This window comes from Chrysoperla carnea, chromosome X (genome assembly GCF_905475395.1).
Source record: "Chrysoperla carnea chromosome X, inChrCarn1.1, whole genome shotgun sequence".
In the NCBI taxonomy this organism is placed as follows: domain Eukaryota; kingdom Metazoa; phylum Arthropoda; class Insecta; order Neuroptera; family Chrysopidae; genus Chrysoperla; species Chrysoperla carnea.
In genome coordinates, this window is record NC_058342.1 from 21,021,092 (window position 1) to 21,034,957 (window position 13,866).

At 30.7% G+C, this 13,866-nt stretch overlaps 3 protein-coding genes across 3 annotated transcripts; 2 read left to right on the forward strand and 1 right to left on the reverse strand.

The window, feature by feature from the left end:
• The first annotated feature begins 1,529 nt into the window (after positions 1-1,529).
• On the forward strand, positions 1,530-4,151 carry LOC123302226 (protein jagunal). Its single transcript, XM_044885069.1, has 4 exons — positions 1,530-1,758; positions 1,829-1,970; positions 3,061-3,276; positions 3,979-4,151. The coding sequence occupies exons 1-4, from the start codon at positions 1,670-1,672 to the stop codon at positions 4,105-4,107; spliced, it is 576 nt and encodes a 191-aa protein (XP_044741004.1). The 5' UTR covers positions 1,530-1,669; the 3' UTR covers positions 4,108-4,151.
• Positions 4,152-5,800: 1,649 nt separating this feature from the next.
• LOC123302998 (peptidyl-prolyl cis-trans isomerase FKBP2-like) lies at positions 5,801-9,080 on the reverse strand. The gene is made up of 4 exons (XM_044886093.1): positions 9,026-9,080; positions 7,645-7,775; positions 6,973-7,097; positions 5,801-6,062 (listed from the first exon to the last, which is right to left on the reverse strand). The coding sequence occupies exons 1-4, from the start codon at positions 9,078-9,080 to the stop codon at positions 5,918-5,920; spliced, it is 456 nt and encodes a 151-aa protein (XP_044742028.1). The 3' UTR covers positions 5,801-5,917.
• Positions 9,081-9,596: 516 nt separating this feature from the next.
• Positions 9,597-13,809, forward strand: LOC123302205 (phospholipase DDHD2). The gene is made up of 4 exons (XM_044885044.1): positions 9,597-9,742; positions 10,322-10,457; positions 11,162-12,761; positions 13,531-13,809. The coding sequence occupies exons 1-4, from the start codon at positions 9,692-9,694 to the stop codon at positions 13,646-13,648; spliced, it is 1,905 nt and encodes a 634-aa protein (XP_044740979.1). The 5' UTR covers positions 9,597-9,691; the 3' UTR covers positions 13,649-13,809.
• Positions 13,810-13,866: the final 57 nt, after the last annotated feature.

Here is a 13,866-nt window from a genome sequence, read left to right on the forward strand (position 1 = left end):
AAAAATTTAAATAAATATCCTTCAAAAACTTTAAAATAAAATCTACTCGAACTGTGAAATTAGCCTGAATGTGAAATAAATAATCCAAAAACCTTTGTATTTACTGAACTCTGGAGGATTTATGTTGTTATCGGAACTTGGGAGAAACACGATTTCTAGAGTCTCCCGGTCAATTCTGAAGAGGTAGCAATCCTAGCAGGAAAATATTTAACTAAGGTTCCAAAGCATCTAGAAATACAATTCTACGATACTTGTATACAGAGGTCAATTGAGAATTTCACACTAGTTTTTCATTTTTATTAATTAAAATTCCCTATAGACAAATTTTTCATTGATGTATTCCAATGACGACATAGAAATTCCCATATGTCAATTTAAAAAAACTGTAAATTAGTAAACCTTAATTACATAATGTATTATTTTTAGGAAGGGTAACCCTGAAATTCAGGAGACAGGAGGTGGAATATATAGCTAATATCACATACATGTGCACCTATGTGTTAATATATATAGCTGAAACATTTTATAACGACATTGAAGGAAGAGACCTACAAGTATGATCATAATAAACAATATAAACTAATAACATTTCATCTGTTATTACGAATAATTATCTTCTGAGAAAAATGTCCCTAAGAGTTACTTTGGTTACTAGAACATCAACAACTATCATTCTCATGGGAAAAATTCGAAAAGAGCTTTGGATGTTATCACAAAACTTCTTCGTCCACATTAACTTTGCTGCTATATTCACGTGCGTTCAAGAGAGGTCATACCTTATCATTTAAATAGATTTTATGTTAATGTAGAACAGTTTTAAAATTGAAAAAAATCAAAAATTGAAAAAAATACACCCGCACCAGGAATCGAACCCGGACCTCGTGGATTCATGCCAAGCGTCTTGCCCAGTTCGGTCATACGAGCACTAAGCACAGACTGTATTTTTTTCAACTCATCGAATTTTTGTTTTTATAATTAGTCAATCTTAACTTATTTATTTATCATTTGTATTTGCGTACAAGAATTTAGTCACCTTCTCATTGCGCCGGGATAGTTATTCGTAACGGGTAGTTTTCGAGTTACAGGCAATCAAAGCTACACATACATTATAGTTATATAGCCCGTAGTTCAAAAACTACTGTTTAAAAATTTTGTGACATTGAGAGCTTTCGATCAAAGCGATCTGAAGAATATTTTGGCAGCCTTTTGAAAAAATTTTACAGAAAGCCATTTTCCAAGTCATATAGGTACTATAAATATAATAAAAATGTAACTTTGATCGTCCGTAGCTCGAAAACTATACTAGTTAAAAACTTTTGTGGCCGTGAGAGCTATTGATCAGTATGATTCAAAGACCATTTTAGAGTGAGTTAGAAACAGTTTCTTAGAGGTGATTTTCTTATCTGATATTGCGGGGTCTTTTCTCATTGTGCACTCACAGGTCGTAATAACAAATAACCGGTTTGTGGTGCAAGCGATGTCACAATAGCTGATTTTGACTGTAGATAATTTCATATTATACATGTGTACACAGACATGTGTATAATCATGATGTGTTGTAAGGTAACGTGTAGCTGTCTATATGTATAGTAATAACATGTTAAGTGACCAAGAATTCTGTGCCAAAATTTCTAGGATTAGATAAATAGAATTAGCTAAATAAGAAATCATGGCATCAAGAAGAGGGCCTATGGCTCTTGGTACGGACGGTACTGATTTTGCACATCGTCAACGTATTGCTCAACAATATCAAATTAGGTAATTTTCATCTCAAACATAGCCTCAAAATTTTTAGTTTACTTTTAAATTTTTATTTCATTTTTTGTAGTGCCCTTAATAAATCAAGACTTAAATATTGTATATTTTTTCATTATTTACTATTTTTTGCTATGCTAGCAAAATTATCGGCTGATATTCTGGATCGTTTGGATATATTTATATTGGAAATAGAAGAATTAGAAATACCTCAGGTAATTTTTAGTAATTCTACGCCCAAATTATCGAAGATTTAATTTAATCATTTTACGAAATATATTGCTGATTTGGAATCTAATTTTTACGCCTTTTTTCATTCAAGCCCACCAAAAAAGTAATCTAGCTGGAGTTCTATAAGACCTAGAAATTTGTGTATAATGTCAATATGAAAAGGGGGAAAATTTCTGTTAACAGCCCAACATAGACGAAATTTAAAAAATTCTATTGACAAAAAATGTTTAGCCTGCATAATTAATAATTAAAAATGAAAAACATTCTAGGTAAATGAACAGGGACTCTAGACAGAAAGGGGTTCCGTTCCAACTAGATTTAAAAAAATTACTACTGTGGTTAGGCCTCGCCACTTATATCGTAATGCTTTTAAAACTGGTCTTCGTAAATCTAATTGGCGCTCCTTTGTCTATAATGCATGGTATGGTATGCGCCTACCAAGACGGCTCTGAGTATCGCGTTGAAAAACCGAATGGGTTAACTTTTTGTAATATGAAATTCCTCAGCGTGGGCTAAAATCTGCTGAATTATTAAAGGTTATTGCTCGATAGAATATATATAGAAGTTTGTTTTTTAAAAGATCTCCTTTGATTTCTGTGCTTAGGACGTACTCCATCTTTGTTTAAAATGATCTGACAAACGTCTTTTCCATTGGATATTATGAGACTATGCCTTAAGGCCTTTTAGTACAATATTTTATGTACTTTGAACAATTAATGCAAATGAAGACAGATAATTGGAGTTTACTCCTTAACAATCGATTTTCAAGGTGCCCGGTTTGAAAAAAAAAATGAGTAGTAAAATATAGTGATCGAATGATTTCGTTACGTTTTTGTGCGCAATCTATCGGATGCACCTTTCACGTTTTAGTAAGGACACAGCACACATAGTACGTATAGCAGACAAAGTGTCTATTGTTTGAAACTGACAGCACGCTACACAACATTTAAGGAGTAAACTCCAGTTGTTCGTCGGAACTGATGCACACAATTTCTTTTTTTAAACTTCGATAGTATGGCATTAATTTCATAATAAAATTTCGACGATAAATAATGATATACATTTTTTTTATAGCCTCTTTGGTGGGAATATATTTGGTGTATCAGTTTATTAGTATCATTTTTGGGTTTGGCCGCAATTAGGAAAAATCGTATTAAATTTATGCAACGATATGTGATTTGCATTTTGTTATTTGGTATTTGCCCATTATTGTACGCATTCATCTATTATTTACCAGATTCCTACGAATATTTATTTGGAGAAGATTGGGATGAAATTGTTTTCTGGCAGGTAAGACATCGCAAACATTTATAATTTTATCGAATTTCGAATCACGAGGTCAACAAAAAAGCATTCTTATTACACTGCCATAGGAATAATGTTGTCAAAAACCAAAACGGGGCATACAAGTACCATGGCATGACTGATTCCACTTACTGTTTTCCAATTTACAGCTTCGATTTTATATTTATAAATGTGTCTCAATTTCGTGAAGATTGACATTGAAGTATGTGGATTTTTCCTCTATTTCTGTACTAAATTTGTAACAGAAGAAGTCAATCGAATAAAAAAGCATTAGAATCTGGTCATCGATCTGGAAGTATCACATAATTTTGGGAAAATAAATTGTCATGTAAATAGTAAGGGAAAATGATAAATAAAAAAAAATAAATAAATAAATATTCTGAAAACTTGATTTTTCATCGATATCTCGAAATGTTTATATCTCCGAGTTTTGGGTTCAATTTTTATCGGAATATGACGCAAATACATATTTCTATATTTTTCGATAAGAAAAATTTCAAATTATGGTACTTCAAAATTCGATCATCACCCTGTACAGAAATTTTATTTTTACGGCTAATTCAAGTTGTAAGACATTCTATATTTTGATTTATAGACCTCTTTAATAAATTACTTCTTGCGCTTTTATAGACAAGTCTACAATTTAAAGAGGTGAAACTGAAATTATAATTTGATTTTTTTTTGCAGGGCTATCCATATGGAATGCTTTGGTATGCTTTTATACTATTAGCAATACAAGTCCATTTATTCTCATTGTACTTTGCGTGGAATTTGATAACGGCTTGGAAATCACGTGGTGCTAAGAAAGTGGAATAAGCAAAAAAAACAAATAAAAAATTAAAAAAAATACATTTAAAAAATGCAAAGCAATCAAGAATAAGTATCCTCTGACCACATAATTTGAATATTGATATTTGATTTTTGAATATTAATATTTGAATATTGAATATTGTTTTTGAATTTGAATTGAAGTTTTTTCACTCAGATTTTGGACGCAAAATTTCATATAGTTTGATCAAATTCATTCGTATTTTATTGGGATAGTTTTATATCAATATTTTAAATATATTTGTTCATAAAAAATTCTGTCTTACTTATCATTTTTTTAATTCTTTATTCCGTTTTTTCCAGAGAGACATATTAATGTTATCGATAATCTATTTTTTTTCGAAAAGTCTGTATTTGTTTCTGTACCAAGTGCTTGGATCGTCAAAACACAGGCAATATTTTTAGGTATTATGATGCATCTGTGGCACTGATTTTGACGCACTGATATTCAGTTTAGAAGTTAACATGATTTGTAACCCGTACTTAGAGTCTATTTGTTTAAGAAGAGAACTAATTATCCGTCATTTCTAGTCCATAGGTTGTTTGGTTGTCATAATAATGTTCATTTTTGATTTTATTTATACAGGGTAGACCATTTTAATCTATTATGGCTAACAGTTCGTTTTGTAGTTAACCAATCAAAAAATATCTTTAAAAAAAGTTGCAGAATTTGATGGGAGACATCATCTTCTGACATCAGATTGGACATGATTCTTCAAGTTGCTTTAATAGTCAAATTTAGATCCTGAAAGGTAAAAGATAGAATACCACTTTAAATTAGAAAGTTGATCCTCATATAAAAACTAATATTTTTTTCGAAAATCGTAAGATTTCAAAGGAAATGCATCTTAAAAAATGTTATGGAAAAAATGTTATGTTATTAATGCATTTAATCGAAAGAAAACAGAAAATATATTTAGCAAAAAGTGTCAAGGGCAATAGAGGACATTCACCTGTGTGTATGACTTTGATCGGAAATTCTAGTTTCAAGCGCTGTTGTTAGGTAACTTCAGTTTGGTACATCATGTCATTAAAAACAGAAATTTCACACGGATGAGTAAAGAAGATTTTCAGTACTTATGAAAATCTGCCAATATGATTAAAAAAATATGATATCAACTTTTGGGAAGCAATAACACCTCCCGTGACATTGAGATATTTGGCTGCGGTTAATAACTATCCATCGCTTGAAATACTAATCGCAAATTCTTGATTTTTTTACCTACATCACCCTACAATAATTATATTTACCCAATAATTGTTTCAACTTATGGTAATCGTCAATCAAAGGCGTAGTTTTTCTGTTCATCCACTAAATGATCCGTTGACTGTCGGTACCACACTGTTCGATACGTTGAATCATGTCGAGAGATGACGTAATCGACACGCAACAACAGTCAACTTGTAGCATGCGGCAAAGAGGCATATTTTTTGTCGCTTTGTGTTCCTTCCAAAGTTCGTTGTCACTTTGTGTTCCTCGTGTGTAGCATGCGCTGTTACTTTATTATCTACTGGTGTAAGCATACTTTAAGAATAAGGAAGTAAGGGGTTCTGAGATATTAAACAAAAGAAACCTTAGATTTAAATCACATTTTATTTAGCACCTTAAAATCAATTTGAATTCAAAAAATATATATTTTAAACAATTATTAAAATCCAAATTAGATTTTATTTTCCCCTGATTTGAGGCAGTAAAAACGTCGAAATTAAATAAAAAATGTATGTTCAGTAACAAAAAATTAAAAGCAATGATTTTGGAATGATCAATAAATAAAATTTGTTTAAAAATAAGATAGAATTAAGATTTTTTTCGCCTTTCAATTTTATCTAAATGTACATCAAATATTAATGTAGCATCTGGTGGTATTTTTGATGGAACTCCAACTGACCCATACGCTAATTCAGATGGTATTATCAATTTACGTTTTTCCCCTTCACACATGCTGCAAAATAAAATATACAAATGAATAAGTACAGAGTGATTAATAAAAGCTGATTGTGAAGTAAATCCCAATAAAGCTGATATCGTTGTAGCTAAACTTTAGTTTGAAATGTTTGCATCTTGCTGACGAACTCAAAGACTGTATGAAAAGCATTTGGAATGACCTTTCCTATACTGCAAGTCCGTTGCCTCGATTTCCATCGCGGCAGAAACCTAGATCAGACTGTATTTCAAGCGGTTAAGTGCCGTGAAGAAGGATAGAGGACAAAATTCCAGCAGAATCTTTAAGTCTTGGCGGCTCGGAATGTTATTTAATTATAATACGTGTCTCATTGATCTTTTTGTATTACAAATTTATCGACATCTCAATAGAGCAAAGATTTCCGCTTGGGAAATTACTCAGTTTATTTCTAGACACATAATTATTCGTTCCAAGCTAATTTTCGATTCTTAAGGCATCTGAGATATCTCGATTTCAATTTGTAAAGTTAATAAAAAGAAGTTAATAGGTTTTCTGTTTGCAATTAATAGTGTTAAAAAATCCTACCCTATCGAGAAGGGGGCAGCAATAATTCATTTTTGAAAATAGTAAAATTCGAATAACATCGAAAGTAGAATACTGTTTATTTCATAATTATCAATCATTTAAAATCCCTCAGTACAAATATTACAAAGTACAAAATTCATGTAAAATTTAAAAATATTTTGTAGAAAAAAGTTCAAAGATCAAATAAACATCGTAGGGGGAAATGGCGTCATATTGATCGTTGATCAAATTTACTTGATAATAAAATTATTGATTACAAAATAAAATGATCCTATGCATTATTTGATTAAAAAAAAGTGGTTCTATTGATGTCATAGAATTGTTAAGGTAGTTGGTGCACTAAAATCTTAAGCTAGATATTTACCCAATAAGTCCTTGATCCCATCCTTTAATAACTTGTCCAGATCCCAGTGCGAAGGTTAATGGGACATTTTCATTATTTATCGATCGTAAACTGCTATCAAATATTGTACCATTATCAAGATATCCCTGAAATTACATAAAAAATAATTCCTAAATACAGAAGTAGCAAAATCATAGTCATGGAAATAAATACCACGATACTCGAAATAAAATTGTATATTAAGAAATTGTATTTAATAGTAGGAGAGCCCAATGGGAAGAGGATTTGAGAAGTAACTCGATCGCGTCAGATTAACATGCCAAGAGTCTCCCTCCCTACCTCCCTCCTTGAACTTTATTAAGTACCTCCACCAAATGTCAGCCCTGAATATAGGGACGTGCGCATAGATTTGATCGGCTAGAATAGTAACAATCAATTGTGTGTGTCATCTCCGACGCACGAGAGGAATTTACTCCTTAAAAGTGCTGTATAGTGTGCTGTGTCCGTCTGATTATAGTCAGTTTCAAACAATAGACGTTTTGTCTGTTATATGTACTATGTAGTATAATTTATATATGGTAGCCCGAAAAAACCCGAAGACGTACGATGTACGTTGGCTGAGTAACTCAAAATGCAAGATCCCATTTTCTCTTACACCCTGTAATTTAAATAAATAATAAAATAAATGCATACCGTGTAATAAACACATAAAAAATCACCTTTTTTTGTTTTTTGTGTACAATTTTGAACGCGATGTTTAATACCAATCTGTAATTTTGATTTAGTATTCAAATGTTTATTATTATTATTAAAATCTAATAAACTTGTACTAAAATTAATGAATAGACTAATTAAAAAAAAATACAATATTGTATTTAAATAAAACATTATTAACTATCAATTAATATATAATATTTATACATAATTAATTATGTATAAAATCAAAAAAACTTATTTTGGGAAATTAAAATATATTTATAAAACGGTTGACATGACATGAATGTGACGTTTGTTTTGGTTATTAATGACATAACCTTCTTTTTCTCTTCCTTTTTTACCTCAATATATAAGATTATAACGTAGTATATAGCTTAGAGGTGTTGGGTTTAATATTAAAGTTTATGAAATCTTTACATTTTGGGGTTATCTGTGATGTCGTTTTATAAATTGAAATCAGATCAAATTAACTGTTTCATTTTTATAGATTTTGAACACGTCATTGAGGTTAAAAGATTAATTAATTAATTGATTTAAATTTATTTTTTGACGGAATAAATAGAAAAACAAAAATTGTTTACGAGATAAACAATAATATAATGTATAGCAAATTAATAATACGTAAACAGTGGAATTTAAAGAGTGAGAAAACCGTTTAAGAGAGATTGCACGGTCGCGTCATTTTATTCTTCAAAAACTAATCTAAAATTTGCCTTTGAGAAGCATTATCAGCACTGAAAACACACATTAAGACTGATTTGGATACTGAATTATACTGGATCAGTTATCTCAAGTGTTCCTTCCGCTTAACCCTATCATAGGGTTCTAATCTACGCCTAGTCACAGCTAAATAATTTTGATGCTCTCAACCGGATCCCTTAATTAGCGTCTTCATAATTTGAAGATATAACCATTACTGCTATTTGCACCTGTAAAAGCCTATTGGGAGTCTGGTATAGAATATTTGGGCTCGACACTTAGCAGTCATTTGTTCTGGGAGCAATTCCGTTACAAAAACTATGGACTCCTACGTTGCTTCCAATCTCGAAAGAATCTTGTTTCATTTACTTATAACAGCATCTTTCAACTAGATAAAAAAAACTCCAGGAGGACACAGGTGATCTGGAAGTCTATGTGTACACCTCCAGATTGTAGATTGCTGCAATACCCGCCTTGTTGTTTAATATTATTAATAACCGTACCTTCGTTAAGCTATAAACAGGTAAAGCAAAACAAATTATGAAGTTTTTAGATCCCCTCCTAGATCGGAATTCTAATTACGTCATTGCATTATACCATATTTTCCAAATTGGTACCCGTTCGTACTATTTTCTAATCAATAGAATGCATCACTAACTCTTGAAATTGGACTTTGTTTTATAAAAATTATTTATTTGTGTAAATGGTTTCATGTCTGATTAACCTTGGAAATAGCTTGTTTTTTTACTTCAATGTTAAGGAATGAAGATATGAATCTAAGTATCTTTTTACACGATAGACTTATAATCCAAAAAAATCGCGTAAAAATGAAAGAGATACTTGTTTAAGTCACTTTAAATTGAATTCACGAAAATAGTTTACGTAAAAATTCGAAATGATGCAATTTATAAACAGGTTCTTATATATAGAGGTCATGTGGCGTGTTATTATGCTATTATAAAATATGACATAACAATCTTCAAAATCCTAACCTTCTTTTACCAACACACAAACTATGAATTTTTATTTAAAATTAGAAATATAAATAATAAAATAGATAAGATTTATTTAAAATATTTATAAATATTTTATTTTTGAAATGTATTAGTATTTTATTAGAATTGATAATAACACAAAATATTAAAATTGATTATTAATTAGTAATAATAAGAGATGAATAAAAATAAACGTAAGATTAAAGAAATAAAAGTTTGTGATTGAATGATTAGATGAGAACTTTTCAATATCATTTATAATTTTTATTATTTAATTACTGTGATATTTTTGTTAATGAATGTATTAAATTTTATTATAATTATTAAAAATGTTATCAAATCAAAGTAATTTATTAACTAGTGATATAACGGCATCAACTGTAAGTTTAATTTTCTACTACAATACCTCTTAAACTTAAGGAAAACGCTTTTAAATGCAAGATACAAGAAGATATTTAAACAATTAACTTTTTTATATAATATATAAAGTATATAGTTTGAAATAATACTTCTTTATAAACTCTAAGAGTTTCTAAAGTTTTTTTCTTCTTTGAAATAACACCAAAGAAAATATATTTTGAAAAATTCGTGTGAGAAAAATGAGGTTTTAAGGTTTTTTAAAATTTTTCCGAAATTAGCGTTAAATCTAAAATAAAGTTGAAAATGAGCGCAAATTTTTGTAGAAAATATTTTTATAGCGCCTGAAAAAGATTACAAGATATATAACTATATAAGTGATAAAATAAGATAAGACTGAAATTCCAGAGACCTATATTAAATATAGACTGACAACTCTGTGTTCAATACAAAACTTATGGGCTGCAATAGCGATTTACATACGAAAGTCTATAATAATACTACATTTTATAAATAGAAATATCTCGTCTTGTACCACAATCCGATTTCCCTTTCCAAAGTGCAAAATTCGATCATTTCAACTTGTCTGTTTTCTGTTCTAGGAGGATATTAATAATAGAGAATTCATACCAATTACATATCATTGGTTTTATAAAACAGATACTGATGGAAAAATTACATGGGACGCATTTTCCAAAAAGGATTCACATAATATTGAATTAGCGTACTTAAAAAAAGGTAATAGTGTTCTCAAAATTCATAAGGGATATGTCAAATTTAATTCCTAAATTGAAAAAATATTAACCAAAGCTAGGAGGATTGCAAATTTGGTTCATGAAAATCGAGTACAATTTGACTTTGTGACAGAAAAGTTTTTGTTTTTTGTTTTTGATGACGCCATCAAGTACTTATAAAAAATTGAATTTTTGAATAATTTAGCGAAATGGTATGCGATTTTAAATTTTTTTAAAATTCCGCTAATTTTGGGTTAAATTTTTGATTTTTGATGTTAATAATTCGCTGCCCTTAAAGAAAATGTAGAAGTGTTCCCAAAATCTATAAAATTGACCGTCAAATTGGGTCACGTGCTCAGTACTGCCATCTGGGAAAAAATGGCAGCGTCACATCGTGAAGAGCATAACATAATTTATCTATTTATTTTCAGAATTGACATTTAATCCTATATTATTATTTCATTGCATAACAGAGCACATTATTTTACGCCTAACTTTTTTTATTTGCACTATACGAATTATTTTTTGCACTGATATTGTGGGAATACTAAATAACTTTTAATATGTATATCTTGAGATATCAACATTAAAAACTTGTCAAATCAAGCGTCAACATGAGTTTGCATCTTTAGGGATAAGTTAAATTTAACTAAAAAATTGACAATCCCAATAGGCTTTTTTTTACTGATCAGTCTGTCCTTTTTATAGATGGCTCTTCCACACACATAATTCAAACAAATGGTGGTCGTTATGACGTAAACATAAAAGAACGCACCCGCACAAGTGTTTATTGGAAAGAAGCCGTCTCAGAAGTGAGGCGTTGTTCATGGTTCTACAAAGGTAACATAGATGGCCGCTTCATCCCATACACCGAAGATATCGGTGACCAACTCGAAACCGAATACAAAAAAGCATATCAGGCAAATGAATGGCATCATACGGTTAATTTACTTAATGGGGAAGTTGTTATATTCCACGGCCCTGATATTTTAGTTCATTTTATTAAACAAATCAACGTTGATCCATCTCAACAAGCGAATCAAGCGATTACGGCGAATATAAATTTAATAAACGATATTGAAATTGACACGGGTAACGTAAATAATGCAGACGTATCGTACACGCGACCCCGGGTCGTAAAAAGAGGTGCTTTCGATGATATTTTTGACATAGACGAAGTAGGGGAAGATGATAATATAGATCACTTAATATTTATGGTACATGGCGTTGGATCACGATGTGATCTTAAATTTCGATCGTTAGTTCAAGTCGTTAATGATTTTCGACAAATTTTATCCCAATTAATTAAATCTCATTATAAGACATCGTACGAGAATGGAAGTGTATCTCGAATTGAAATTTTACCGATTAGTTGGCATGATAAATTACATTCGGATGAAGAAACGGGTATCGATCAAAAAATGAAAAATATATCTTTAGAAAGTATTCCGTTACTTCGAGACTTCACGAATGATACAATCTTGGATGCTCTCTGTTATACGTCCCCTATTTACTCCCAAACGATTATTTCATGCGTAGGAGATGAAATGAATCGGCTACATAAATTATTCATGTCAAGGAATCGAGGTTTTAATGGGGGAGTATCCTTAGCTGGACATAGTCTTGGTACGCTGATCATTTTCGATATCCTATCGAATCAAACCAACGGAGAATCGAATAATAACACCAAAGTACAATTACCGGAATTAAATTATCCCCGTCTAAATTTCGAGCCACTCGCATTCTTTGCGCTAGGATCACCAATATCTATGTTTATTACAATTCGAGGAATTGATACTTTGGGTGTCGATTTTAAATTTCCAACATGTCAAAAATTCTTCCATATTTTTCATCCATACGACCCGGTTGCGTATCGAATTGAATCCTTAGTCAATCCGGCGGCTTCTAAGTTACAACCCGTTTTGATACCACATCATAAAGGACGTAAACGGATGCATTTGGAATTAAAAGAAACGATGTTGCGAGTTGGGACCGATTTAAAACAGAAATTTATGTATTCGTTACGAAATACATGGAATTCGTTCTTTGCGCCAACAGCTCCGGTACTTAAATCGTCGTCGTCGAATAAATTAAGTCAGTATAATCTTGAGGCGACAGCGATACCTGAGAATGAGAATGAAAATGTGATTGATAACAGTGATAATGATGGAAATAATGCACATCATAAGGAGAATATCGATCTAGGAATGTTGAATGGGGGGCGAAGGATTGATCATGTTTTACAAGAAGCACCGGTTGAGTTCTTTAATGAGTATTTGTTTGCGTTACAAAGCCATGTATGTTATTGGTAAGTATATACTTGAAATATAGGGGGCCCTTCTAAAACTAAAATGGTATAAATTTAAAGTGATAATAATAATACAGAGGGATATGACAAATGGGTTCCAAGTACCTAGACCAAGGGGTTCACTGTACTCTCCCTGAGAACAACCTGTCACACGAAAGCGAGACGTCTCCGGGTAAGAAATTCAATTTTAAGCAGATGAAGCTATAAGTGTCTATCGAGGCGAGATGCCACGCAGAACGCAACCACAGCTTTTCCGTAGGGATTTATTCCAGGATTGATGGATCTAAGGTTTCGGGCCCAAACATTCTTAACCTGACGCCCTGCGAGTACATATAACGAAATCAATTTTTGAGAATCGTATTGGTTTTTTAATCTTTTAATTAATCAATAATATCGCCAAGAATTTTTTCTCGTGTCCTGGAGATGTCTTCGAAGGAGGAACATAGGTCGATTGGCTGAAAACCAATTTAATGATGATTATAAACTGCTGATGATTATGAAACTCTTAACTCAGATGTAAATGTACAATTTTTACGTTAATTATAAATTAATATTTAAATATCAAATTGTGATTCCCTGGGTAATAAGGTTTTGGATAAATTGGTATGTTGCACAAATTACAATTCTGTTCATTCAAGGTTTCCGTAAAAGATATCCAACTAGAATTCAATTTATAACTTTAAACCATTTAATTTTTCGTGGACCATTTTGTACTAAAAATAATTAATTTCAATACATTTTAATAAATAAATAAATCTTTTAATTACAGGGAATCCGAAGACACAATTTTATTAATATTAAAAGAAATCTACGACTCATTAGGAATGAAAGCTGATAATCAAATACCTCAACAAACCATGACTATACAGCCAGATGATGATGATTAATCATAGTAGTTAATAATTACAGTAGAACCTCGATAACATGTAACATAAACTACATAATATTTACAAACTAAAGCTTTAATTTAAACTTTAGCCCTAAATCCTCAACTTATCGAGGTTTTATTGTAATAAATTTAGGTAAATTATGTTGTAAATTAATTTAAAAAAATTGTGTAATATATTTAGAAAAAAAAAAAATATATTTTCTTGTTAACAAATTT